Source organism: Rana temporaria, chromosome 10 (genome assembly GCF_905171775.1).
Source record: "Rana temporaria chromosome 10, aRanTem1.1, whole genome shotgun sequence".
NCBI classification, from domain to species: domain Eukaryota; kingdom Metazoa; phylum Chordata; class Amphibia; order Anura; family Ranidae; genus Rana; species Rana temporaria.
This window is the reverse complement of record NC_053498.1, coordinates 117,167,288-117,194,176: the sequence shown is the minus strand read 5'-3', so window position 1 is coordinate 117,194,176 and position 26,889 is coordinate 117,167,288. Positions and strand designations below refer to the sequence as shown.

General features: G+C 43.5%; 1 protein-coding gene across 1 annotated transcript in view; it reads right to left on the bottom strand.

Annotated features, from left to right (window-relative positions):
• Nucleotides 1–1,372: 1,372 nt before the first annotated feature.
• The window catches only part of LOC120915854 (5-hydroxytryptamine receptor 3A-like), a 63,898-nt gene continuing 38,381 nt past the window's right edge, over nucleotides 1,373–26,889 (bottom strand). The window contains exons 4-10 of the mRNA XM_040326662.1: nucleotides 25,815–25,859; nucleotides 24,214–24,323; nucleotides 20,582–20,751; nucleotides 15,924–16,081; nucleotides 12,130–12,334; nucleotides 3,814–4,038; nucleotides 1,373–1,461 (exon numbers count right to left, since the gene is read on the bottom strand). Coding sequence (XP_040182596.1) covers nucleotides 1,373–1,461; nucleotides 3,814–4,038; nucleotides 12,130–12,334; nucleotides 15,924–16,081; nucleotides 20,582–20,751; nucleotides 24,214–24,323; nucleotides 25,815–25,859 — 1,002 coding nt within the window. The remainder of the gene's footprint in view (nucleotides 1,462–3,813; nucleotides 4,039–12,129; nucleotides 12,335–15,923; nucleotides 16,082–20,581; nucleotides 20,752–24,213; nucleotides 24,324–25,814; nucleotides 25,860–26,889) is intronic.

Here is a 26,889-nt window from a genome sequence, read left to right as displayed (position 1 = left end):
GCCTGCCGCCGCTGAGCTCCTTCCCTTGCCCCGCTCACGCTCACAGATGGGACAAGGAGACCGGAGACTGGAGCAGAGAAGAGACATCCAAGAGGAGGTGCGATGTGGAGGGCGTATAGTTAAAGCTGGTATTTTGCGGCGTATAGTTAGACTTCCCATGTTAAGTATGGCCGTCGTTCCAGCGTCGAAATTAGATTTTTTTTTTTTTCCGTAAGTCGTCCGTGAATCGGGATGGACGTAATTCACGTCTAAGTTAAAAAAAATTATGTCGTTGCGACGTCATTTAGCGCAATGCACGGCGGAAAATTTAGAAACGGAGCATGCGCAGTTCATTCGGCGCGGGGACGCGCTTCATTTAAATGAAACACGTCCCCTAATCGCCGATTAGAATTCCGCCACCAGAGATACACTACGCCGCCGTAACTTACGGCGCAAAATCTTTAAGGATTCGAAATAACGCCAGGTAAGGTACGGCGGCGTAGCGTATCTCTGATACGCTGCGCGGGTGCAGATCTCTGTGGATCTGCCCCTTGGAGTCTATATTGTACATGTAACCAGGTATCATAGCAATATTTTTGTTAGCATTCCTCAACAATTTAGAATGGTCAATATTTACTGGCCAATAGCAGCAGATAAGAAATAAGGGCCTAATCCACAAAAGAGATACGACGGCGTATCTACTGATACGCCGTCGTATCCCTGTTTCTAACTATGGAACTGATCCACAGAATCAGTTTCCCATAGTTAGACAGAAGATCCGACATGTGTAAGGGACTTACACTGCCGGATCTTAGGATGCAGTACCGCACCCGCCGCTGGGGGCATTTCGTGTTGAAATGCCGCCTCGGGTATGCAAATTAGCACTTACGGAGATCCACAAAGCTTTTCAGCTTCGTTTTTTCTCCGTAAGTTTTAGTTTGCATACGCAAAATTAGGGCTGCTTTTACAAAGTGTAAAGTTAGTACACCATGTAAAAGCAGACCCTTCTGTCCAGCGACGCGATTTTTTTTTTGTTTTGAATTTTTTTTTCCCGCCGTATCTTTTTTTTTTTCCAGACGCAACTTTATTGACCCGTCGCGATCCACAAAGCTCGGCGTAACGTAATTTCGCGCTATGCACGTCGGGAAAATGACGTCACGAGCATGCGCAGTATGGCCGGCGCGGGAGCGTGCCTCATTTAAATGGGAATCGCCCCCATTTGAAGATGAACGCCTTGAGCCGGCGGAATTTAAGTTACACCGCTGCAAATTCCCAGGTAAGTACTTTGTGGATCGGGCACTAACTTGGGAAATTTGCGGTGGTGTAACTTAAATGGAAAAAGTTTAGTTACGCCGCCTGGCTGAGGATTTGGCCCTAAATGCGCAAATTACAATCACAATGTGATGATGAGTGACAGTGCAGTGATTACTGATGAAGGTTCTGGATAGTACTGCTGAGCCACATAGGAGACGTGAGATGATGCTGAGGGAGAAAAAAAGCACTTGTGAATATTATGAACAGCTCTATTGATGTACTGAGGTCTGGCGGAAGTGAAGCCTGAGTGTGTCATGTGATGTCATCGTGCAAGAGAGCCGAGCGGAGCAGCAGAAGCCTTGTGTGCAGATCTGCGGGACGGGAGCAAGGCAAGCTGGGAGTGGGACTGTCAGGCCCCGTACACACGACAGAGGAACTCGACGTGCTTGGCACGTCGAGTTCCTCGTCGAGTTTTGGGATGAAGCCGCCGAGGAGCTCGGCGGGCCGGCTTCTCCCATAGAAGAACGAGGACAACGAGAAAATAGAGAACATGTTCTCTATTTTCTCGTCGAGTTCCTCGGCGGCTCCATCGAGCCAAAACTGTACAGACGACAGAGATTCTCGGCAGAATCCGGGTTTTGACCGAGTTTCTCGGCGAATTCTGCCGAGAATCTCTGTCGTGTGTACGAGGCCTCAGTGCTGTTTGGACTGGAGTGGACTGATGGGACCTCCTGGCATGAATAGAGACTGTCACTGTGACTCAGGAGGGGACGTGTCGTGATGGTGTCATCATCATCATCTGTGCTGCTGTACACTGCTGTCAGTGTCACTGTGAGAGTCAATGTCATGTGTGTGTGTGTGCCGCCCATTCTAATTTCTGTCCCTGAGCTACTTACCTATTTTATCAAAAAATACATTTATTTTTCCCTTAAATTAAATGTTTTATGTATATTGACCTTAAATCAAATTGTAAATTTCACATTGTACTTGTTTGTAACCTAAATACTGAAATTTGCACTTAAAACTGTATTTTGTAACTTTTGGAAATGCCAGTAAAAACTTGTCTGTCCCTGTAAATTCTGGGTATCATGGGCCATATTCTGGCTAAATGTAGGCGGGCGTCGCGTAAGCCATTTACACTCCGCCGCCCCAACCTACAGGAGCAAGTGCTGTATTCCCCAAACACTTGCTCCGTAGTTTGGGGCGGCGGAGTGTAAATGGCCCGGCGTAGCCACGCGTATCTCCAAGGGGGCGGCTTCTATTTAAATTAAGCGCGCCCCCGATTCTAACGAACTGCGCATGCGCCGGGCTTAAAATAGCCCAGTGCGCATGCTCCAGTCCGCGGCGTAAAACGTCAATGACGCCGACGTGTGCGTCATTGACGTAAAGTCGTATTCAAGAACGACTTAGGGAAACGACGTAGCCGACGGAAAAACACAACGCGGACCCGACGCCATACTTAGCATGGCCTACGTGGGACTTACGTAAACTTACCCCTCATATAGCAGGGGTAAGTTTACGCTTACGCAAACGACGTTAGCGACGGGTACGCGACGCAAATTCGTTCGGGAATCGGCGTATCAGGCTCATTTGCATAAACAAATGAGACCTGAACGTAAACGCCATCTAGCGGCGGGCGGAGTAATTACATTTAAGATCCGACAGTGTAAGTGACTTACACATGTCGGATCTTCAGTGTATCTATGCGAAAATGATTCTAAGAATCAGTCGCATAGATACACGGGCCAAAAAAGAGAGATACGATGGAGTATCCAGAGATACTCCATCGTATCCTTACTCAGAATATGGCCCCATGTCAGTAAATTTCAATCTGGTAGGTTGGCAACACTGAAATGCTGATGACACAAATACTCCTGATTGGCTTGTGGTTAGGGTGGAGAGGAAGGGGGGAAAAGAAGGATTACTGCATAGCAGGATAGAGGAGCTTGCCACATGTCATCTGCAACATTAAAGGGGTGTTCCAGTCATTTTTAATGTTTATTAAAAGTCAGCAGCTACAAAAAGTGTAGCTGCTGGCTTTTAATAAGCATACACTCACCTGCTCCACGTTCCAGTGACGCGCCGGCCGGGGCTCTGCTCCTCTCCCGCCCCTCTCCGGTTGGCCTCTTCATTCTAAGTGTGGGCACCCGGCCGTGACAGTTTTCGTCTTCACCGCCGGGCACCCACTGCGCATGCGCGAGCGGCGCTGCACCATCCGATTGGACTGGCGATCGCCTGGGACCTGTCACGTGTCCCAGGCGATCGCCTACAGGGAGGGGCTGCCAAAAGGCGATTAGACAGGAAGTCCCACTCCTCCTGAAGCCCACACTCCCCCCTCAAAAAAATGACATGCAAAATGTGGCATGTAAGGGGGCGAGGAGTGGATTAAGAGGAAGTTCCACTTTTGGGTGGAACTCCGCTTTAACAAAACTTTTAGCAACAAAATAATGTGATAATTGGCAGACGTTTGGGAATATACAACTTGTTCAAAATAGGTTGAGCTAGCTGATCCAGTCATCTATAACTCCTTACTATTCACTACTATCTTGACCTTGCTTATGTAATCACACTATTTCTTACCAATATTTATTTCCTCTGTATTGCCAGATGTTCCTCTTTTAATGCTGCACGATGCAGAAATCTTGTCTTTTATGAGGAGCACTTGAGCCATCTTCCCTAGTGCCATTTGTTTTAACCACCCTGGAACTTGCAGGAAGAGACTCTTCTTATGGCAAATTCTGACTATGAAGATACTTTCTGCCAGACTTATCATTAGCAGCAGCATACACACTAAAAAGTAGATGCCTATAAGAACAGGACAAACAGTTTAGCCTTAATTTACTTAAGAAAAAAAACCTCATCAACATATTTAATACTTATCATCTATTTAGCGCTATAACCATTAATAATAATCATAGCACCTAAATTGTATCTGTATTGAACTAAAGCATTCTGAACCACCACCTACTCTCACTTGGCAGGATGATGTCATTCATGGAAATGAATGGGTTTAGTTTACCAGAAATGGTCTGGGTTAAATAAGTATAGATGGATTGGAATGGCTTACAAATAATGAGAATGGTAAAATGGGCATTTTAGGAAAACAACTGGAGTTTTTTCTACTCACTGTAAAACTTCTTTCTTTGAGTTCAATGCAGGACACAGCCCGGCAAGAATCATGACCATAGAGCATCCATACCACATCCAGGAGTAGGACACTAAACAGAAAAAATAGCAAAGCACCAGCCAGGGCCGTCTTTACCGCAGGGCAAATGGGGCAGGTGCCCTGGGCCCTGTCACTGTTGGGGGCCCAAAGCAACCCCCTTTGAAAAAAGTCCGGAGGCCCCCAGGGGCCCAGAGGACCCCAGGGCCCCAGATGGCAACCCCCCCTTTTTTTTATTTATTTTTAAATAAATAAAAAAAATTATATATTTTTATTAAAGGGACAATTTTTTAATATATTTTTATTTTATTTTTTATTAAAGGGCCAATTTTTTTTTTAGAGGTCTGGGGGTCCCCAGGGGCCCATAGTTCCCCAGGGCCCCGGATGACAACCCCCCCCTTTTTTATAAAAAAAAAAAAAATTATATATATTATTATATATATATATATATATATATATATATATATATATATATATATATATATATATATATATAAATGTTTATTATTATTATTATAGGACCCAGAGGTCCCCAGGGCCCCGGATGGTAACCCCCCTTTTTTTTTATAAAAAATATTTTTTTTATATATTTTATTTCATATATATATATATATATATATATATATATATATATATATATATATATATATATATATTTCTTATTAAAGGGCTCAGAGGTCCCCATGTGGCAAACACCCTTTATCTTTTTTATAAATGTTTATTTTTTTATTTTTGTTTATATATTTTTTTTATTTATTTTTTATTTAAGGGCCCAGAGGTCCCCAGGGCCCCGGATGGCTACACCCCTTTTTTATATATATTTTTCTTTCTTTCTTTCTTTCTTTCTTTATTTGTAAAGGCCCCCCGCTTCTAAATTTGCGGCAGCCCCCCCTGCTTCTCAATTTCAGGCGGCAGCACCCCCCATCCCGGTTCTCTGCTCCAGGGGGCCATGCCTGAAGCTGTGTAAGTGGCCCCATAATTCCTGATGGCGGCCCTGCCTCCCGTTAAGCCCCTGTGCTGCCCACAAATCAGGCTGAAAATCATCAGCGGCACGCAGCCAGTGACAGTACTGCTTCCCTTCCCAGTGTTTTAAAATGTACAGCACCCCTGGCTTCCCTTTAGACAGGCACTTCTCCCTTCCTGCCACTGGGTGCTGCTTGCATATAAAAGTGAATTAGAATGTGATTTTATAACATCCCCAGTTTGCTCTTCCCGAGGCTGACTTCTTCATGTCCTGCTCCTCAAGGTATGTCACTGTTTGCTAATCTATATTGTAAATTGAAGTTTTCTGTAGAGTGTGCCCAAAGTCTTTATAATATTTGATGATTCACTGCAGGTCTGGTCAGTGTTTTAAAAAGTTCCTCTATTTTACACATGGCATGGCATGGGGGTCACAGCACCGTCTGTCCATTCTGCTTTAGCACCATGGGACCCCATGCCATGCCATGTGTAAAATAGAGGAACTCTTTAAATCACAGACCAGACCTGCAGTCCAGGCTGAGTAAAGCCTCAGAGCACATGACATTACTGTCTGTATTTAACTGCTTGATGGGCTTATTTTGGGCCTGGCTGGTTCACATGTATGTGTTTTGGCGGCCCACATTTGCGCAGGCACAGCAGCCCATTCATTTGAATGGGCCGCTATGCCTGCGTTTCCTGCAAAGAAAAGCGCATGCCTCATGTAATAGGCTGCGCACACAGCACACCTATGCCCATTAAGCCCAGAAATACAGCACTGTCTGTCCATTCTGCTGTCTGCTGTGACTTATCTGCAGTTCCCGCACTGTCAAACTTGCTGCATTTTTAGACGTTTAGGTCACGCTTTTAAAAACACAGTGCGTTTGTGTGTGCAAGAACTGCAGGTAAGTAGCATGGTGCAAAAGCAGAATGGATTTCAAGGCAACTGTATTTTTAAAATGCTGAATGCACCTTTTTTCTGCAGGAAACAAAGGCATGTCGGCCCATTCAAATCAATGGGCTGCTGTACCTGCACATATGAGGGCCGCCAAAACATACATGTGAACCAGCCAGGCCCAAAATAAGCTGGAGGGGGGCCCAAAAAAAATGTTTGCCCTGGGCCCAAACCATATTAAAGACGGCCCTGGCACCAGCCATGGGCAGCTCTTACCAGAGACCAAATCCCCAATCTGCAAAAGTCAGCTCAGTTAGTTACAAATCAGTACAAAAAAAAATAACAGAGGGGTGAGAGCTGTGTCGTTGAATGAACTGGGTTTTACCGAAGATGCCAAACCGTCAATCTTGTAAAACTTGGTAAAGATATGAACAGATGATCAGGTAGCTTTGAACAACTGATACACTCATGCCTGATGCCTTAACCCTTTCATACCTAAGCCTATGTCTGACATTTGTTGTTTGCAAGTTAAAATCTGGATTTTTTGCTACAAAAGCTTTTTTTTTATGAATTCGGAAATAAATGTGGCCATCTTTTAGCCCAGGGATTCCGCACAAAAAAAGCTAAAAATACAGTACACCAAATCCACTCCCCTTCTGATAAGGTACAAAAAATTGTGACATTGCTCAAGAATTCGAAAGATACTATTCCACCTTATATGACCTTAAGGCCCCGTACACACGTCCGAGAAACTCGACGGGCAAAACACATCGTTTTGCTCGTCGAATTCCTTGTGAAGCCGCCGAGGATCTCGGCGAGCCAAAGTTTCCCATTGAACAACGAGGAAATAGAGAACATGTTCTCTATTTGGCTCGACGAGTTCCTCGGCGGGTTTCTCAGCGAAAAGTGTACACACGACCGGGTTTCTCGGCAGAATACGTCTCCCATCGAGTTTCTGGCTGAATTCTGCCGAGAAACTCGGTCGTGTGTACGGGGCCTAACACATCTAACACCCCCCCTTTTTTTGAATCATTTTAACTCCCTTTCTTCTTCAAATCCTTCCACACATGGGATACTTGAAGCCCACATACCGGTCATCCCCAAAGAAGAGAAAGACCCCACACATACCAGGAATTATAGGCCAATATCACTACTTAATGTGGACATCAAAATATTCTCTAAAATATTAGCAAACAGGCTCCTTTCACTTCTCCCCTCAATTATCTCCCGAGATTAAGTAGGCTTCATTCCAGGTCGCAAGACCACACTATCAAGGCAATCAACTTACACCACATGATGACACAAACAAACCAAAAAGGCTTTTTCCTATCCCTAGATGCGGAGAAAGCATTCTACAGAGTAGCACGGGACTGCATGGGAGCAGTCTTACAAGCTATAGGTATAGGCCCATATATGATTGGCCTAATATTCACTTTATATGCCAATCCCTCACCCAAAGTGTGAGTCAACAACACTCTGTTGAATGCCTTCCCCATCTGTAATGGGACCAGACAGGCAAAATATGCCCTATCCTTTTTGCACTTACTTTTGAACCTTTCCTTTTTCGTAACCTAAAACACAACCCAAACATCCAAGCAGCCAACAGGAAATATAAATACGCTGCATTCGCAGACAACATTCTATTATTCCTCACAAATCCACTTACCACACTACTAGTACTACTAGCAGAATTCCAACACTGCAAAACAATTTCTAACCTTAGAATCAATTTCACCAATCTTTTGCCCTCAACATTTCCTTACCACAACCTAGTAGACCAATGTAAGGAAAATTTCACATTCCACTGAAAACTGGTCTCAATCACATACTTAGGCATACAACTGCCCGCCAATCTATCAGACTTATACATGAAAAACCACATGCCAATCCTAAACAAACTGACCTCTGATCTCAAAAACTGAAATAAACTGATATTCTCATGGTTTGGCAGAGTGGCTTAAAAATTAAATGCTCTACCTAGACTGCTATACATTCTACAGACAATACCCATACACGTTCCACCAGTCTTTTTCAAAATGTATAAATGTATATGCTCCAGATTTCACTGGAGTGAACGTAAAACCAGAATCAGTTTCACACAGCTTACCGACCCAAACGTTCAGAAGGGATAGGCCTCCCAAACCTCTTAAACTACTATAAAACTATACACCTCTCCAGAATAATAGACTGGAGTGTCCATTCCCCCTACAAATATTGGGTCTCTCTAGAAGCATCTACCACCACCCTTCTCCTCGAATCTCTACCATGGACAACTATAAGTCACATCCCATTGGAAACACACCTTTATCTATTAATTGGACCCACTCTACAAAGCTTCTATGAGGTTTGTACTCAAGCCGCCTTATTTTTGGACCTTCACAAAGGTGTTCAGAGCGTTGAGATCTAGAATAGATTGAACCCCTTCCTACTTCATCACTTTAAACAGTATAAAACCCTGAGGCACCGTTTACACTTAGTGATAAGGAATTGCGAGCAGAATAGCCCGCAAATCCAAATCACAGCAAATGAGCGTTTGGGTGCCATATATTCTGAATGGCTCCCCAAACTCGGCTCAATTGTGCAACGATTGTCCCACGACAAATCACACGTGCAAAATTGTGCCTAGCCGAGGGACAAAGTTTGGCCCCTGAGCTTCTTTGGTGTGACAAACACACATAGGGAATCCCATTGAAGTGAATCAAATCGCTAGAGGGAACCAGCAATTCCACTATAAGTAATATATGAATGAGGCCTTGGGGCCAAGGACCAGAGCTATCCTGCCCTGATGAAGTAAGTCCTCAACTGCTAGCTAAAATCACATAGACTAGACTGCAGAAGGCTGAGGCCCCATACACACGAGAGGATTTATCCGCAGATACGGTCCAGCGGACCGTATCCGCGGATAAATCCTCTCGAGGATTTCAGAGGATTTCTATGCGATGGCGTGTACACACCATCGCATTGAAATCCGCGCTGAAATCCTCTGCCGATGACGTGTCGCGCCGTCGCCGCTATTATGACGCGGCGACGGGCGCGACGCTGTCATATAAGGAATTCCACGCATGCGTCAAATCATTACGACGCGTGCGGGGAATCCCTTTAGACGGATGGATCCGGTAAGTCTGTACAGACGAGCGGATCCATCCGTTGGAATGGATTCCAGCAGATGGATTTGTTGTGCATGTCAGCAAATATCCATCTGCTGGAAATCCATCCCAGGGGAGATTTCTCTGCGGATAAATATCCGTTGGCGTGTACACACCATAGAATCTATCCGCAGAAACCCATTTGATGGGATTTATCTGCGGATAGATTCTATGGTGTGTATGGGGCCTGAGATTGAAGGAAATTAATTTGGTGGATAGGAAGCAAACTCTATCATGTAGCCCAACATAATCAGTTTTCAATTAATTTGTTGGAGAGGTGAGATTCTCAAAGATCTGTGAATCACTGAAGATGATTTCCCATGTAACAGGTGGGGGCAAACCTTGAAGGGCTTTTCTGCAGGTTTGACTTGTCAGACTGCCAGAAGCATTTTGGACCACCAGTGGGGGGCCTAAGAAAGCTTAAATACCATGGCTGAGGTGTCAGCACGTGGAAAAAATGGTCCTTGCTTGCACAGTACTTGCTTGTCCTTCTGAGATTTGTGGAGGGAAGCTGCTCTTACTACCTGTGATTCTTGATAATGTCACCCAGAGTGACACCAAAGAGCTCCAGGAGTCCCAGGTAGGGCCAACCAGCCTTAAGGCCCACACAAGGGACACAGAGCAAAAAGATGAGGAGCTTGGAAACTGGTAAGGGCCACCCATAGGTGGTGCTTTATTTTTTTGTGCCTTGTGTCCTACTACTGGAGGTGGTGCTGTAACCCTATAATCAAAATTCTTGTTAGGCTGTGTCTTTCAATGAACATAAGAGAAACAAAGGTTACAAAGGCTGTGAGATCTGAAGGAAGGGATTGGGTTACACCACAAATATACTAATGCTATGAGGTTAGAGGGAAGATTTGGCTATAACACTGAACCACACTGAATCCCCACTAACGTAAGGTCTGAGTGATATTGAGGTTCCAGATTTTCTCAAGAGCCTCTCTGTTTCACTGGAACGCGCTACTCAATCTGTGTGACTACCTTTTACTCTGCGTGCCTTTAGATGATGCCCAAAAATTAATCTCTTCAGTGAAGCCTATCCTGCATCCATCTAAAACTGTACTTTACTTTCATTGTTATTACCTTTTTGCATCAATCATATGAGCAAGAGCCTTCTAAAATCATCTTGTATTAAATTATATTGTAACTGTACTGTCTCTCTTTTTTTGTAATGCACTTTGCAAACTGTTGGCACTATATAAATCACATATGATAATAATCATCATAGACACTACAGAAATAGAGAAAAGGGACCAACATCATTCTGGAATCTATGGGAATGTGGGTACTAATGCTAGACAGCATATGGTTATCAGAGCAAAACTGTAGATGCTATGGGGACACAAAAATGGCTCTACCACTACACACTTCGAGGGACATTTATCAAAACTGGAGCAGACAGAATCTAGAGCAACTGTGCATACTAACCAATTAGCTTCTAACTTCATCTTGTTCAGTATTAGAGATTTGAAAATGAAAGATAGAAGTTGATTGGTTGCCATGCACAGCTGCTCAAGTTTCTGGCTGCCCCAGCCTCGAAAAATTCCCCTCTACGGTGTATTCAGCAAAAACAAAAAAACTCTAGAGGATATAGCATGCCAGAAATAAGCCACAAAACTAGGATGTCCTCTTGCCAGCTAACAGAGACATACAGGGAACATATAAAGTGTGTTCAGTGTCAGGATTTGCAGTGTCAGGAGAAAACACCAATAAGGCCAATAACAGTTGTAAGTGGCACAGGAAGGTGAATTTGGGGATATAAAACACAACCACATGACTTTGCTAAGGATATTGTTTGACTCTCTATATCAGGGATATGCATTAGCAGACCTCCAGCTGTTGCAAAACTACAAGTCCCATCATGCCTCTGCCTTTGGGTGTCATGGCTGTGGCTCTAAGGCCTTGTACACACGAGCGGATCTGTCCGATGAAAACGGCCCATGGACCGTTTTCATCGGACATGTCCGCTAGCAGATTTTGGTCTGATGGTTGTACACACCATCAAACCAAAATCCCCGCGGACAGAGAACGCGGTGACGTATACGACACCGATGTTCTCTGACGCGGAAGTTCAATGCTTCCGCGCATGCGTCGAATCACTTTGACGTCATGCGCAGGTTCTCGGGCGAGCGGACATGTCCGATGAGTCATACTGACCATCGGACATGTCCGGCGGACATGGTTCCAGCGGACATGTTTCTTAGCAAGCTAAGAAACATTTTTCCGCTGGAAACCTGTCCGATCCGCCGGAAAATTGTCCGGTCGGCCGTACAGACGACCGAACATGTCCGCGAAAACTGGTCCGCGGACCAGTTTCAGCAGACATGTTCGGTCGTGAGTACGAGGCCTAAGAGTCTTGCTATGCCTCATGGGAATTGTAGTCCTGCAACAGCTAGAGGTCCGCTAATTGCATATCCCTGCTCTATATCATTCAGCTTATTTTTTTGTGCATTGTTCTGTGGTGATTTATATTGTGTTAATAGTTTTATTAATTTAATTTTTTTTTTCAAACAGCTATTATGGGCAAAATGGTGACTAGAGCCCAAGATTGCAGAAAACAAGATTGCTAAGAAAACAGGCCTGCCCCATGAGCCAGGATGACCCACAAAGATTCCTGGCAGAAAGGAGGAGCACCACATCAAAGTTTGGCCCACATTTGAGGAACAATGATGCTGTTATAATGTGTTTTTTTTCTTTTTTATATACAGTATAATATCCTAAACATCTGACCTTACCTATTAACGGTGCCCCAATTGCTGGTAATGTCTCTGAAGCAATTACAAGGAAGACAGAGTAACCCAGGAGCAGTGTGATTTTGAAAGATATTCTCTCGCCACTCTCAGGCGGTATGAAGAAACCAATTGTGTCCATGATCATAAGAATGGTACTGGGAAAAATAACATTCACAACATAGAACAGAGGTTTTCTTTTGAGGATAATCTGTTGAAAGAAAGTTGAGTTTTGGTAATTTCATATAACTTATCCATATAACTATATTATATAGCTAATTTCATTAGTTTATTCTAAAGCTCATAAATGCAGCATTGGATAAGGCAGGCTGGGTGGGTTTATGTATTGCATTTTGCAAGATTAAAGCCTTATACACTTGGGTAGCAGCTTGTATTGGAACAGCAAGCTTTAACGGGGCATTTCCAAAGCTTTCAGCATACTTCCAGTAGCTTTCTTGGATTCTTTTAAAGCACCTTTTTGTTCCAGTTTGGAATGTTAATTGCAGATCCTAATTGTACCGCTGACTGTCACTTGCAGTAACAGATTTCATGGAATCTTCAGTTGCGGAAGCCTACTAACAGCCTGTTTAAAGTGATAGCTCAGCACTCCCATTAGCTAATAGCAAATAAACAACTGTTTTAGCTGCCAATGAGTTTGTTACTCTGTGCAATGAGGCCTGTGATTGGTACACCATCGTCACATTGCACAGCCAGGCAGATGTTACCACTATTTCTTGCTCCAGTCTTACAATGTCATGTATTCCTTTCCAGCCTGCACATTGAACAATGAATCAACATTACCATCACCTCTGTCCAATGAGAAGGCAGGTAATCAACAAAGCTGTAAAGCTGTAGAGCTGAGCTAAAAGTACAATTGTAGTAGTTTTTAAAGAGTAATGCCGCGTACACACGATCAGTCCATCCGATGAGAACGGACCGATGGACCGTTTTCATCAGTTAACCGATGAAGCTGACTGATGGTCTGTCACGCCTACACACCATCGGTTAAAAAAACTATTGTGTCAGAACGCGGTGACGTAAAACACAACGACAATGCTTCCAAGCATGCGTCAACTTGATTCTGAGCATGCATGGATTTTTAACCGATGGTCGTGCCTACTAACGATCTGTTTTGTCCTATCAGTTAGGAATCCATCGGTTAATTTTAAAACAAGTTGCCTTTTTTTTAACCGATGGTTAACTAACCGATGGCGCCCACACATGATCGGTTTTGACCGATGAAAACGATCCATCAGACCATTCTCATCGGTTTAACCGATCGTGTGTACGCGGCATAACTCTACCTTTCTTGAGAAAAAAATAATCCCCTCTGTGCAATCAATGTACAGTGCAAGGATTTTACCTGTTTTACCTGTTTTAAACTGTGTGGCCCAGATTCAGGTAGAATCGCGCAATATTTGCGTGGGCAAAGAGCAAATTTTTTTCTCTGCGCCCATGCAAATATTGCGCTTTGCCCGCGATTCACGGAGCAGTTGCTCCGTAAATTGCGCGGGCAATATGCTAAACAGCCGGGCGCAAGGCTGCCTAATGTAAATGATCCCGCCGGGGGCGGGAATCATTTAAATTAGGCGCGCTCCCGCGCCGAGCGAACAGCGCATGCTCCGTCGGGAAACTTTCCCGACGTGCATTGCGGCAAATGACGTCGCAAGGACGTCATTTGCTTCTAAGTGAATGTGAATGGCGTCCAGCGCCATTCACGGTTCACTTACGTAAACGACGTGAAATTTAAATTTCACGGGCGGGAGGCGCAGCTATACTTTAGAATTGGCTGCGCCTGCTATTAGCAGGAGCAGCCTTATGCTAAAGGCGCCGTACGGAAACTCCGTACCTTGCGTACGCAGGGCCCGCGCAACTTTTGTGAATCGGTGGTAGTATGCAATTTGCATACTATACGCCGATCACAATGGCCGCGCCCCCTGAATCAGGAGCACTCGTTACACCGGAGCAAGTAAGCCCTTGCGCCGCGCAACCTATGGTTGCGCGGGCGCAAGTGCTTCTTGAATCTGGGCCTTTGTCTGTAGAGTGAATCTAAATGTGACTGACTTTTTCATTATTAATCAGCTGATGCACTTGCAGTGGTATGTAGGGTCTGCATCCCTTTAGAAGTGATTAACCCTTTGGGAGGATCTCACCAAAAACATTTTTTTATTGCTGGGGATGCCCAAAATCTGACTTGTATCTTTATGCAGACTTTTGGAAAAACCAGAGAGCCAATCACACTAGCAGGAAATTACATTTCTGGGGGTGTTCCATACACCAATGGTGTATGGAACACAATGTGAATAGTAAGAATAAGGCCCCATACTCACGAGCAAACATGTCTGCTGAAACTGGCCCGCAGGCCAGTTTCAGCAGACATGTTTGGTCGTGTGTGGGCGCGAGCGGGCCGAATTCCAGCAAACATTTGCCCGCCGGGCCTTTTCCCAGCAGACAAATATTCCTGGACTTGTTTTAAAACAGTCCGCTGGAATTCTGCCCGCTCGGACATGTACGGTCGTCAGTACAGACCTACCGTACATGTCCAGGCGCCCGCCGTCCCTCGCATGCGTCGAATGACTTCGACGCATGCGTGGAAGCATTTTAAAGGCGGGCCGCCCACGTCGCCGCGTCATTGTCGCGGCGACACCGCGTCATCGACGCGGCGACACCGCGGACACGCCCCGCGTATTGTTTACGCGCGGACTTCTGTACGATGGTGTGTACAACCATCGTACAGAAGCCCTCTGGCAGACATGTATGGTGGAAACGGTCCGACGGACCGCTTTCACCATACATGTTTGGTCGTGAGTACCCGGCCTGAGTGTAGCACTAGCCCTTCGAGATAGTGATATAATTTGTGTAATAGTGTTATAAATGCAAAACACTGTCTTCTCCTTGAAAAAGTCATGAGACTAGTGACAAAACATGTCGGAATGGCGTTTCTTGACATTGTCAAGTAGGAAGTTTATCCTAATCTCCCTGAGCCAAGCCACTGCAAATATCTAGATGAGATTTAAGGCCTCGTACACACGATAGGTTAACCATGCGCCGTTCGTAAAAAACGTCAAATACGCGGGGTCACAGCTAATATAGGCCGATTCTCAAAGCCAGATACGTTGAAAAAATAGGCTTCCTCCGCCGACGTAACTTGCATACGCAGGCGTATAATTGTGTGCAATTTTACACTGGCCGCTAGGGGCGCTTCTGTAAATTTACGCGTAGAATATGCTAATGAGCTAGATACGCCAATTCAGAAACGTACGTCCGCCTGGCGCATTGATTTACGTTGTTTACGTAAGGCTTTTTCCGGCGTAAAGTTACCCCTGCTATATGAGGCGTAGCCAATGTTAAGTATGGACGTCGGGCCAGCGTAGAATTTTGCGTCGTTTGCGTAAGTCGTACGCGAATAGGGCTGTGCGTAACTTACGTTCACATCTAAAGCATTGACTATTTGCGGCGTAATTTTGAGCATGCGCACTGGGATACGTCCATGGACGGCGCATGCGCCGTTCGTAAGAAGCATCATTAACGTGGGTAATTACCATAAAACACGCCCACCTCTTCCACATTTGAATTAGGCGGGCTTACGCCGGACAATTTACGCTACGCCGCCGTAACTTAGGATGCTAGTATTTTGTGAATACTGCACTTGCCTCTCTAAGTTGCGGAGGCGTAGCGTAAATAAGATACGCTACGCCGGAAGAAAGATACGCGCTCCTACGTGAATCTAGCCCTATACTTGCAATAACGTTACTGATAAAGCTGCTTTTATATTGTTGAAAAAAATATAATAAACTTACATAAAATGTTATCTCTCCAAATACCCTGTCCGGATCAGTGGATTCTTTGTAGTCCCGCACCACCTCAAGAAGGTCCCACTCTCCTTCAGTTACATGTGCGTTTATAATGTTATGAGACTCATGTGGCATTCTTGCAAAAGATATGTTTATATCCTGAGCTGTAAGATCATTTTAAATTACTAAAACTATTTCCGACATGATAATGGGAAAGAGTAAAATAAAGAGAAGTTGATCGATGGAGACAAAGAACAAAATTGGTAAACATCTTCAAAATAACACAATGGGGTTGATAGACAAAATAGGGGTGGTATGAAGATAACTTCAAATGCATCATAATGGCTCAAACAGATGTGATTCAAAATCAGTTATGCCGCGTCCACACGATCGGTCCATCCGATGAGAACGGTCTGATGGACCGTTGTCATAGGTTAACCGATGAAGCTGACTGATGGTCAGTCATGCCTACACACCATCGGTTAAAAAAACGATCGTGTCAAATCGCGGTGATGTAAAACACAACAACGTGCTGATAAAAATGAAGTTCAATGCTTCCAAGCATGCGTCGACTTGAATCAGAGCATGCGTGGGTATTTAATCAATGCTTTTGCATACTAACGATTGGTTTTGACCTATCGGTTAGGCGTCCATCGGTTAAATTTTAAAGCAAGTTCTCATTTTTTTGACCGAAGGTTAAATAACCTATGGGGCCTACACACGATCGGTGACGTAAAACACAACGACTTGCTGAAAAAAATGAAGTTCAATGCTTCCAAGCATGCGTCGACTTGATTCTGAGCATGCGTGGATTTTTAACAGATGGTTGTGCCTACTAACGATCGTTTTTTTTTCTATCGGTTACGTATCCATCGGTTAAATTTAAAACAAGATTGCTTTTTTTTAACCTATGGATAAATAACCGATGGGGCCCACACACGATTGGTCCGATGAAAACGGTCCATCAGACCGTTCTCATCGGTTTGACCGATCGTGTGTATGCGGCATTAGACAAAATAAATAAAATAAGGCACCTGGACTAGATGGCTTACTCCCACATATCCTCAAAAATTTGAGCTCAGCTACTTCTATTTAAAAAATGGATTTGGGGAGGAAAAGTGGTGCTCATATTAAAAAAAAAAAAAAACGGATCACGGTCTTCACCTGTTAACTACATCAGCCTTTTTCAACCAGGGTGCCTTGAAGTTTCTTCAGTGGTGGCTTGGCAAAATGCCTAAAAATGTATCAAAAATTGTATACAAGCCAGCAGGTGGATGAAGCCTGCCTTTTAGTTACACAAAGCCATGTGGTTTCATTATGCACCATTGTGACTTTCTAGACACTGGCATCCTAACAATTAATGATGTCATCAGTTGATAAGAAGAATGTCTGTTGCCTCCACAGCATCCTTGCTTGACCCTCCTCTGCCCATCTCCCTCAGCACTTGGGTCACATTAGCTGACGGATGGAAAGAATTTGAGGGACAAGAGAAACATAGGAATATTAGTCAGTACCAGTGTGCAACAGTGTATTTCCTTTGGAAGAATAAATCACCTCTTATGCCCTGTACACATGATCGGTTTGTCTGGTAAGCGGCTTTGATACCTGGTGGCGGGTCTTCACCTAAAGTGTGCAGTATTTGTGAAAGTCACGGTGGTGAGTAGGAGCATACCGTACAAGACTAGATCATTCTGGGTGCACAGTGAAAAGTGAATTTTTTGGACTGTACACATATGTTTAACAAATTGAACTTTTACTTTCAGTGGACTATAAAAGTTTTTGGTGCAGTGGCGCAGCTTTAACCCCTTATTGTCTATATTGTTTTGTGTATTGCATGCAAGCTGCTGCCTCCCTTTATACTCTTATCTGTTTGTTAACTTGTTGAGTATTCTTTCCGAATGTTATAATTTGACTAGCGCAGTTTTTTTCCTTCTCTACTGTATATAGTAGGGCTCAAAATTTCAAGTCCTGAGCTACTAGCCAGGTCTTAAGAGTTACTCGCCACCAGTTCCCCCACCCAAACCCTACCCTGTCCCACCCCTAATTCTGCCCCTATACACGCCCTCGTAAATTATCTCATGAAATTACACTGTTTAATGCTTTATTCAGTATTAGGTTTTGTTTCACCTCCCCCAGTACACGTCTACCTCCAACTCCTCCCCCAGTACACGTCTACCTCCAACGCCTCCCCCAGCACACGTCTACCTCCAACGCCTCCCCCAGCACACGTCTACCTCCAACGCCTCCCCCAGCACACGTCTACCTACAACGCCTCCCCCAGCACACGTCTACCTCCAACGCCTCCCCCAGCACACGTCTACCTCCAACGCCTCCCCCAGCACACGTCTACCTCCAACGCTTCCCCAGCACACGTCTACCTCCAATGCCTCCCCCAGCACACGTCTACCTCCAACGCCTCCCCCAGCACACGTCTACCTCCAATGCCTCCCCCAGCACACGTCTACCTCCAACACCTCCCCCAGCACACGTCTACCTCCAACGCCTCCCCCAGCACACGTCTACCTCCAACGCCTACCCCAGCACACGTCTACCTCCAATGCCTACCCCAGCACACCTCATCTTCTGACCTTCCCTCTCCAGAACATTTATGCTTTCAATATTCTCCCCAATCCATCATACATTGCCTTTAATTTCACCACAACTCCCCCCCCAATCTATCATATTTTTTTTACCATTTATCATATGGAAGGGGGGGTGGTGGTGAAGGCATAGGTATGATGGATTAGGACGGGGGGGTGGAATTGGAGGCACGGATATGATCCAGACTACCAATTCCACCCCCCCTTCCTAATCCATCACACCTATGCCTCCAAGTAGCACCCCTCCCCCTCCATATCCAGCACATGCTTGCTCTCAATACCACCGCCAGCACACATATTGTTTAATCCCCCAGTGTAACCTTGCCTAACAGCACACTGTCATATTTACAATTTTGCAGCCACGGGGGTCAGTCATCACTGTACCCATTGAGGGCAGGCGAGACGGTTTGAGCCTGCCCACTTAGGACCGCCCCACTCCTTAGATGTGCAGCAGGGAGGGAGGCGGAGTGGGCAGTCCCAGGCGGCTCTGATGTGCACGGTCTGGGTGGGGATTGCAGAAAAATGGAGGCAGAGCGGGGGTGGTCCCGGGCGGCTTTTGAATGTAGACTGATGTGCGCGGTCTGGGTGGGGATTGCAGCAGAACGGAGGCGTAGAGGGGCAGTCCCGGGCGGTTCTTTCATGCCTATTAAACAGCATGGTCTGTGTACCTGGGCAGGGATGTGTGGCAGGAGGTGTAGACTGTGTAATATGTATTGTAATGGCCGTGCTGCGAGCCTGTGCGCGGCTGGGGCACTGGCTATACATTCCTGGGACAGCACAGCCCTGTCATTACTCACCCTCCTCATTTGTTTACTCGCCAAATGCGAGTAGGCGAGTGCAAATTTTGAGGGCTGGTATATAGTATACTTTGAATTTCCTAAATACAACAAACAAAATCCACTGCCCCTACCTATGACTGGTCTATACAGTAAGGAGTGCTGGAAAGGGCGGATATACATACAAAAACATAGAATATCCAGGCTCAAACTTACCGACCAATCAGCAACCAACCAAATTCACCTGTCTAACTGTGTGCATTAAAACAGAGGTTTTGTGCATGCATTTGCAAATGCATGTGTAAGCTGCAGGCCCCGTCATAGACCAGTATTTATGTCATTGTGGTCAGGCAGCGCACTGGCACCTTTGCTTCCATGTGCTGAGTGTGCTCCTGCCCCTTTAATGAGGGCTGGGCTACCTCCAGTGACCTGCCCCTTATCTATCCATCAGCAGTCATGTGCTCCTACTGAGGAGACTTAAAATGCAATGTTATAGTTAGGACTGCAGTATACAGAGTGCCTTGACAGGGCCTGCAGCTTACACATGCATTTGCAAATGCGTGCAACTAAACCTCTGTTTTGAACGCACACAGTTAGACAGGTGAATTTGGTTGGTTGCTGATTGGTCGGTAAGTTTGAGCCTGTATATTCTATGTTTTTGTTTGAATTTCCTAAAGCAATTAATCCAATTCCTAACACATGGCTTATTTGTAAGACGAGATCTGTAGGGTAAGAAAATGTGATCTGTAATTCAATAGAAAACTAACTTACAGTAAATCAGACCTGGCATGAAAATAGAAGGTCTGCTTTTTTCCTAGGTCCTCACCCCTTGAATAAAAAACGCTAACACTCTGGTACTGTAACTGGTAACTTTGTAGTTCAGTGGTTGTATGCAACTTATGCCTCGTTTCCACTGAGTGTATCGGTTCGGGTTGGTTCGGTATGGTACGCTATTTTGAGTGTTTCCATTATGAAAGCGACCCATAAAACCAAACCATACTGCACCATTCTGGGTCCTGCTTCAGATGTGGGGCCATACAAAATGGTACGGTTAGGGCGGAGATACAATACATTCCACTGATTGGTGGACACGCTAGGCATTTTTTTTAAACCCTGTATGGCCCCTGACGGTCCGATTTGCAGTGGAAACGCTCACCTGAATAGGCCGGATCATTCTAATCCTTCCAAACTGTACTGACCAAACCTTTCCACTCAGTGGAAACGAGGCATTAGAGGTCTAAGACATAAAAAGGGGAACATTCTGCATGAGAATTGTATGCAAACATACCTGTGTGTAACCAACTGCTGAACGACATGGAACAATTTGCAACATCAAATGGAAAATAGTAAACATCAAGCGTGCATGCTGTTGTAATGTGTATGGGAATGTTGTTCATTACCCTACCATGGTAATTTACATACACGTAGGGGACAGCTGGAGAATCTTCAGAGCTCACTCTGGAAATACAGAATAATTAAAATACAAATGGTTCAAGCATGTTTCTTAAAATGTATAGAGGTATAATGGTAGCACCGTATAGAAGTCTAGCATAAAATCAGCAGCCAAATGTGTACACACGAATGATTGAAGGTTTGCAAAATAATGTTACAGTAAAACCTTGGATTGCGAGTAACTTGGTCTGCAAATGTTTTACAAAATAAATATTAACTTGATAAATGAGCAAGGATTTGCAATATGAGCAGCGTCACGTCACAACTGAATAAAAAGAGAAGAGAGGCATACTAGGTGTAGTAATATGGCACTATTCCAATCGGTGCGACACTGATTTTGCGGCGCTGCAATGATTTGCAAAAGTAGTTCCTGCACTACTTTTGCAGATTTTAGGTGCGACTTTTATAGACATCTGTGTATGAAGCCACACAAATGTCTATCAAGTAGCACCTGAAATCGTGCTGACCTTGCTACTTTGAAATCACGCTACTTCAAGTGAAGCAGCGCGATTTCAAAGTAGCATCAGTGTGAACCAGGGCTTACTGTATAGGAAAGTAGGTTTAGTAGATACTGTAATAACTAATTACATTTAAACTCCAGCTGCCACCTCTTTAATGTGCTGTGATCTGTGGTTACCTGCTCCCCTTCTCATGTACAATGAAGGGTTAATAGCAATAAGCTGCACATGATGATGCCTAGAGACCACCTACAACCTGGGGCTTGAAGCATGGGATAGTTTAACCACTTAAGACCCGGACCATTATCCAGGTTAAGGACCTTGCCCCTTTTTGCTATTCGGCACTGCGTCGCTTTAATTGACAATTGCTTGGACGTGCGACGTGGCTCCCAAACAAAATTTGCATAATTTTTTTTCCACAAATAGAGCTTTCTTTTGGTGGTATTTGATCACCTCTGTGGTTTTTATTTTCTGCGCTATAAACAAAAATAGAGCGACAATTTTGAAAAAAATTCAATATTTTTTACTTTTTGCTATAATAAATATCCCCCAAAAATATATAAAAAAACTTTTTTTTTCCCTCAGTTTAGGCCGATACATATTCTTCTACATATTTTTGGTAAAAAAATTGCAATAAGCGTTTATCAATTGGTTTGCGCAACATTTATAGCGTTTACAAAATAAGGGATAGTTTTATTGCATTTTTATTAATAATTTTTTTTTTACTACTAATGGCGGCGATCAGCAATTTTTTTCGTGACTAAGAGTTAACCACTAGGGGGCACTGTAGGGGTTAAGTGTGACCTCATATGTGTTTCTAACTGTAGGGGGGCAGGGCTGGACGTGTGACGTCATTGATCGTCTTTCCCTATATCAGGGAACAGACGATCAATGACACTGCCACAGTGAAGAACAGGGAAGGTGTGTTTACACTCACCTCTCCCCGTTCTTCAGCTCTGGTGACTGATCACGGGACACCGGTGGCGATTGGGTCTGCGAGTCCCACAGCTGGTCTTAAAGAGACACGTACATGTACGTGATTGTGCCCAGCCGTGCCATTCTGCCGACGTATATCGGCGTGAAGGGGTCCTTAAGTGGTTAAGTTATCAACATTATCCCTGCACCCCCAGACTAAATGAGTATTTAAACTTTGCAGTGCGATGGGCCCCACTACAAGGTTAGATTTCATCCCCAAGTTCAGCTTTAGGGTCACTGAAATTCTTAAGGGATTTTAATATCATTAAAAATCTATGCAGGGGGTTTGTTTATGAAATAGTACGCCAAATCTAACCTACAAATTAACAGGCATGAAGAAGTGAGGAAAAATCAGTAACATGGAAAGAGACAACAATAAAAACAAAAACTGACAGAGGTTCTAGTATTTCCATACTTACCTTAAAAAAATTAAAACGTTTGTTTGCTATGGACTTTACAAACTGTAGTTTAGTATACAGATTCGAATGGCATATTTAGTTTAAATGTACACATTTATATACAGTACAGTACAGTATGGGGTATATTTACTAAAACTGGAGAGTGCAAAATATGGTGCAGCTGTGCATGGTAGCCAATCAGCTTCTAACTTCAGCTTGTTTAATTAAAGTGGATGTAAACCCTTACATATACCGAGTGAAATGAACAGCCTCAGATGATACACAGAGATAAAACAAATCTCCCTACATAAGTTTTACCTGTATATGTGCTGTCTTAAACCTTCTAGACTTTTTAGAAAGTGCACATCGTGTTAGAATTTTATCTTCCTGTTCCACCACTGGGTGTGGATTATTGGCATACACTGCGTGGCAGCTCATTGGAGGAAAGGCGCACACCCCCCTCCACATAGGCAGAGGAAGGAAGAAATGTGCAGAGCTGTGCTGTGAATACGCCAGCTGTCTGCTAATATATTTCTATGCACCATCCCAATGTGACGGAACCCAGACACCCTACAAACGGTATCTCCACCAAGACATTGCTTCCCAAGCTCTGGAACACGATATCAGTGAATCTGGCTATAGTTACCCCAAGAACTAGGCAACACCAGTTTTTGAGTAAACCAGAATAAGAACTATTTATTTGAAATCTCACACAAAATATATACACCAGGAGGACACCCCTCTCCTGATCATATAACCTTAACAATACAACTGTAACCAGAAACATAATTAACTAGTCATTTAAACCAGCCTAGGTGCCTAGACTATTCGGCCCCTACAACAGTGAATACAAAGGACACATTATTACAAGTATAAAGACAGCCCACAAGGGTAGTGTGCTAGAAGACACTAGCTGAGTTAATTAGCACAAAAAACAATGGGTGAAAGACCCTTAGGAGGCACACTAGACCTACTTAAAATAACCACTTAATAGCAGACAACCCCAGACAGGTGGCTCGCTGATGACATCAGAACCTGCTATGAGTCCAACAGTATGGAGCAGTCCTTGCTTGAAATGTGGCATATAGGCCCTTAACATGGATCGTGTCTTGGGGATACATGGACTTGAATCCAAATTAACATTACTCCAAGGGTCCCCAGGCATACGCCCCACAAAAATTAGTTTTCCCTTAAAAGCCATAGTCAGTAGGCACAAGGCTAGCATTCAGTCCCCTCCAAAAACATCTGTCCTGTGTAAGTCTATCACAACTGACACAAACTTCAGTCTGGTTTTATCTCGGTTGTCAGAGAGCTTGTTAGATGCTATCATGCTGTTAACAGAAGAATGAAGCAGCAGAAAGACACAAGACTAAGGGCTTTGGAGAGATAAGTAAACACTACACATAAATAAGTCCCAGGTCAAATTTCATGAATGGGGGTTTACATCCACTTTAAGCTTTGACAATAAAACCCCTATAAACTGATTGGTTTGTATGCAGATCTGCACCAGATTTTGCACTCTCCAGGTTTAGTAAATCAACTCCTATATATTCATTTACTTTAACATTATCATTATACTCATTTCTTTTTTTAAACACTATGCCCTCACATTACAAAAGTTAAGTAAACCTACTTACGCTTCTTCAATCATAATGTCTGGAAGCCATATTGATTGTGTGGGAATGGAAAAACGAGTCAAGTTGTCAAATTTGGTTGGATCCCACTGAAGAAACTCATCCACCCAAGACTGTACAAAAAAAAAAAAGTTTATTTTGGCAGCATACACTTATTAAAATAAACCTCATCATATACCTTAGGATTTAAAACTGTCAGGTCCCTGCAATTGAAGACAGGATATACTCACCTTTCCAGTGGCCCATGTCCCCTACCTCCCCTCTGTTCCAACACAACAGCCTCTGAAAACCTCTTCAGAAATTGAAACTTTTGGGAAAGGCCGATGTCTGTGCCCCCTGCAATGCAGTGTTGTTATTTTCTGTTATCTCGTCATATAGTGATGTAAGTGTCAGAGAAAATAACCTGTTTATGATGGTGGACATAGGCATCCAAAAATTTTAGAAGTCTTATATATGGAAGAGGATTTCAGAGCTGGAACAAAGGGGAGGTAATATAAACAGACCACCAGAGAGGTGAGTATTCTGTCTTCAACTCTGGGGACTTAAAATATTTGAATACCTGATAGAAACTTAAAACAAATGTGTACTGGGACAAAAATATAGGCCACCATTGCTAATTCCTTCTGAAATGCTAGTTGTCTGGTTTTGTGAGACACTTTTGAGACGGCAGCGCAACACGCAAAAGTAGACCAATTTATAATGAAATACATTTGCTGTTTACTGGCTGTAGAAATCAGAGAAAGGTCAGATTTGTAAGCTTGTCCCTTGTTTCAGCCACAGTCATAAACAGCAATTTTTGGGTTACACAGGGTTTCCAGTGGAGGAGGGAAATGGGGGGGGGGGAGGGGGGTGTATACAACACACAGACAGTCATGGTGGAGTAAATAATAGAGATCATAGTTACATAGTTGGTATGGTTGAATAAAGACAACACCAGTTCAACCTGTGTAGAGTTTGTGTAAAAAAACATTGCCCATATCCCTGTATATTGTTATCGCTAAGATACTCGTCCAAGAGTCTTTTAAAACTATCCATACTTCCTGCCGATACCACAGATTGTGGAAGAGTGTTCCACATCCTTTCCGCTCTGACAGTGAAAAACCCTATGCAGTTTAAGGTTAAATCGCTTCTTCTCCAGTCTCATTGTGTGGCCCCGTGTTTTCTAATTTGAGATATTTATATATTGTTATCATATCTCATCTCAAGTGTCTCTTCTCCAGGGAGAATTAATTTAATGCTTGTAGTCTTTCCTCATAATTGAAGTCTTCAAGTCCCCATATTAATTTAGTTGCCCTTCAATCACACAAGAATTTGTAACTGTTGGTTCACCTATAGCCCTAAATAGGAATGATTAGGTTGCATGATCCTTTATGACAGGGAGAAGGGAAAGACGTGCAGACAATTCCATTACTGCCTTATTTTGGGGAGCATTATAGAATTTAGACCTTTTACTTCTGAAGGCATGCATGACTGTTGTAGACTGCCTTTTATAATGTCCCCATACACCTTTACAATTATTCTGTGTTAATGGACACCTACAATTTATTTCTATGCAGAGATATAAATTATGAAACTAACATATGTTTAAGTGGCGAAAATATTACCTGGTTGTACCAAATGTAAGATTTCAACAATTGGTTTTTCTCATCCTGAAAAAATAAATACATGTGTTTGCATTAAATAAAGTTATCAGAAATGGGCTCATTACAAATCTGAACCTCAGATGAATGAAACATGCCAAGATTATAGTCCCAAACTCAGCACTTTGGTGTTTCTTATGTTGAAACCAGTGAAAAGTTCATGTGATTCCAGCAAATGACTAGATACATGCAACATCTGGTATCAGCTCATTGGTGATAGGGGGACGCAGTGGAAAAACCTTGTCAACACCTTTTATACACTACTACTACTACAACACTTTTTAGACACTACTAATGGTTGTTACAGAGCCTGAGGTGAGATGGCTCCTCTGTAACTTTGCAATCTTTTCCCTAACAAACAGCCTATTATTGACAACTCACAAATTTTCAGGCAGTTTTAACCACTTTCAACCTGATTTCAATTGCTGCAAAGTTACCAAAAATGAAATAAAGCAACCTACCACCAACATTGTTGATAGATTTACCGTTGGTAGTAGATTATATTCATTAATTTGGTCCTTTTTTGGCATCAAAAACTGATTGAAAGTGGTTGAAATCTGAAAATGATGCCTGATTTAAATTAAGCATATGGTAACTTGATTGATAAAGTAATGGAGGGTTAAAATAAAATTTAATTCTCATTGAAATCATCACTTTTTTCACGGTCATTGATTTCTTTTTTTTATTTATAGTATATTTATCTAGTACTAAATTTTCTTTTTCAATAGCAGGTTCCTAAGCAACTTTTTTACTAATTTCTTCAAATTAAGCATTATTTATCCTCTAAATCGTCACCTCTAACCCTGGACAAACCCACTGCATTTGAACTCTTATGGGCCCAAGGTCCCTATCAACCTCACCTTAAATCATCCATTCAAAAAATCTATTTTCTTTTTGGCATTCACCTTAGACACTGGCTGCCTTGTTATTCTAATTACTGTTGTTGCTAGTATCCTAATTGTAGATGAATACATAGAATACGAGGTAGGTTGCACAGCAGACAATCATGTGGGAAGATGCTGCAGATCCACTTAGAAAT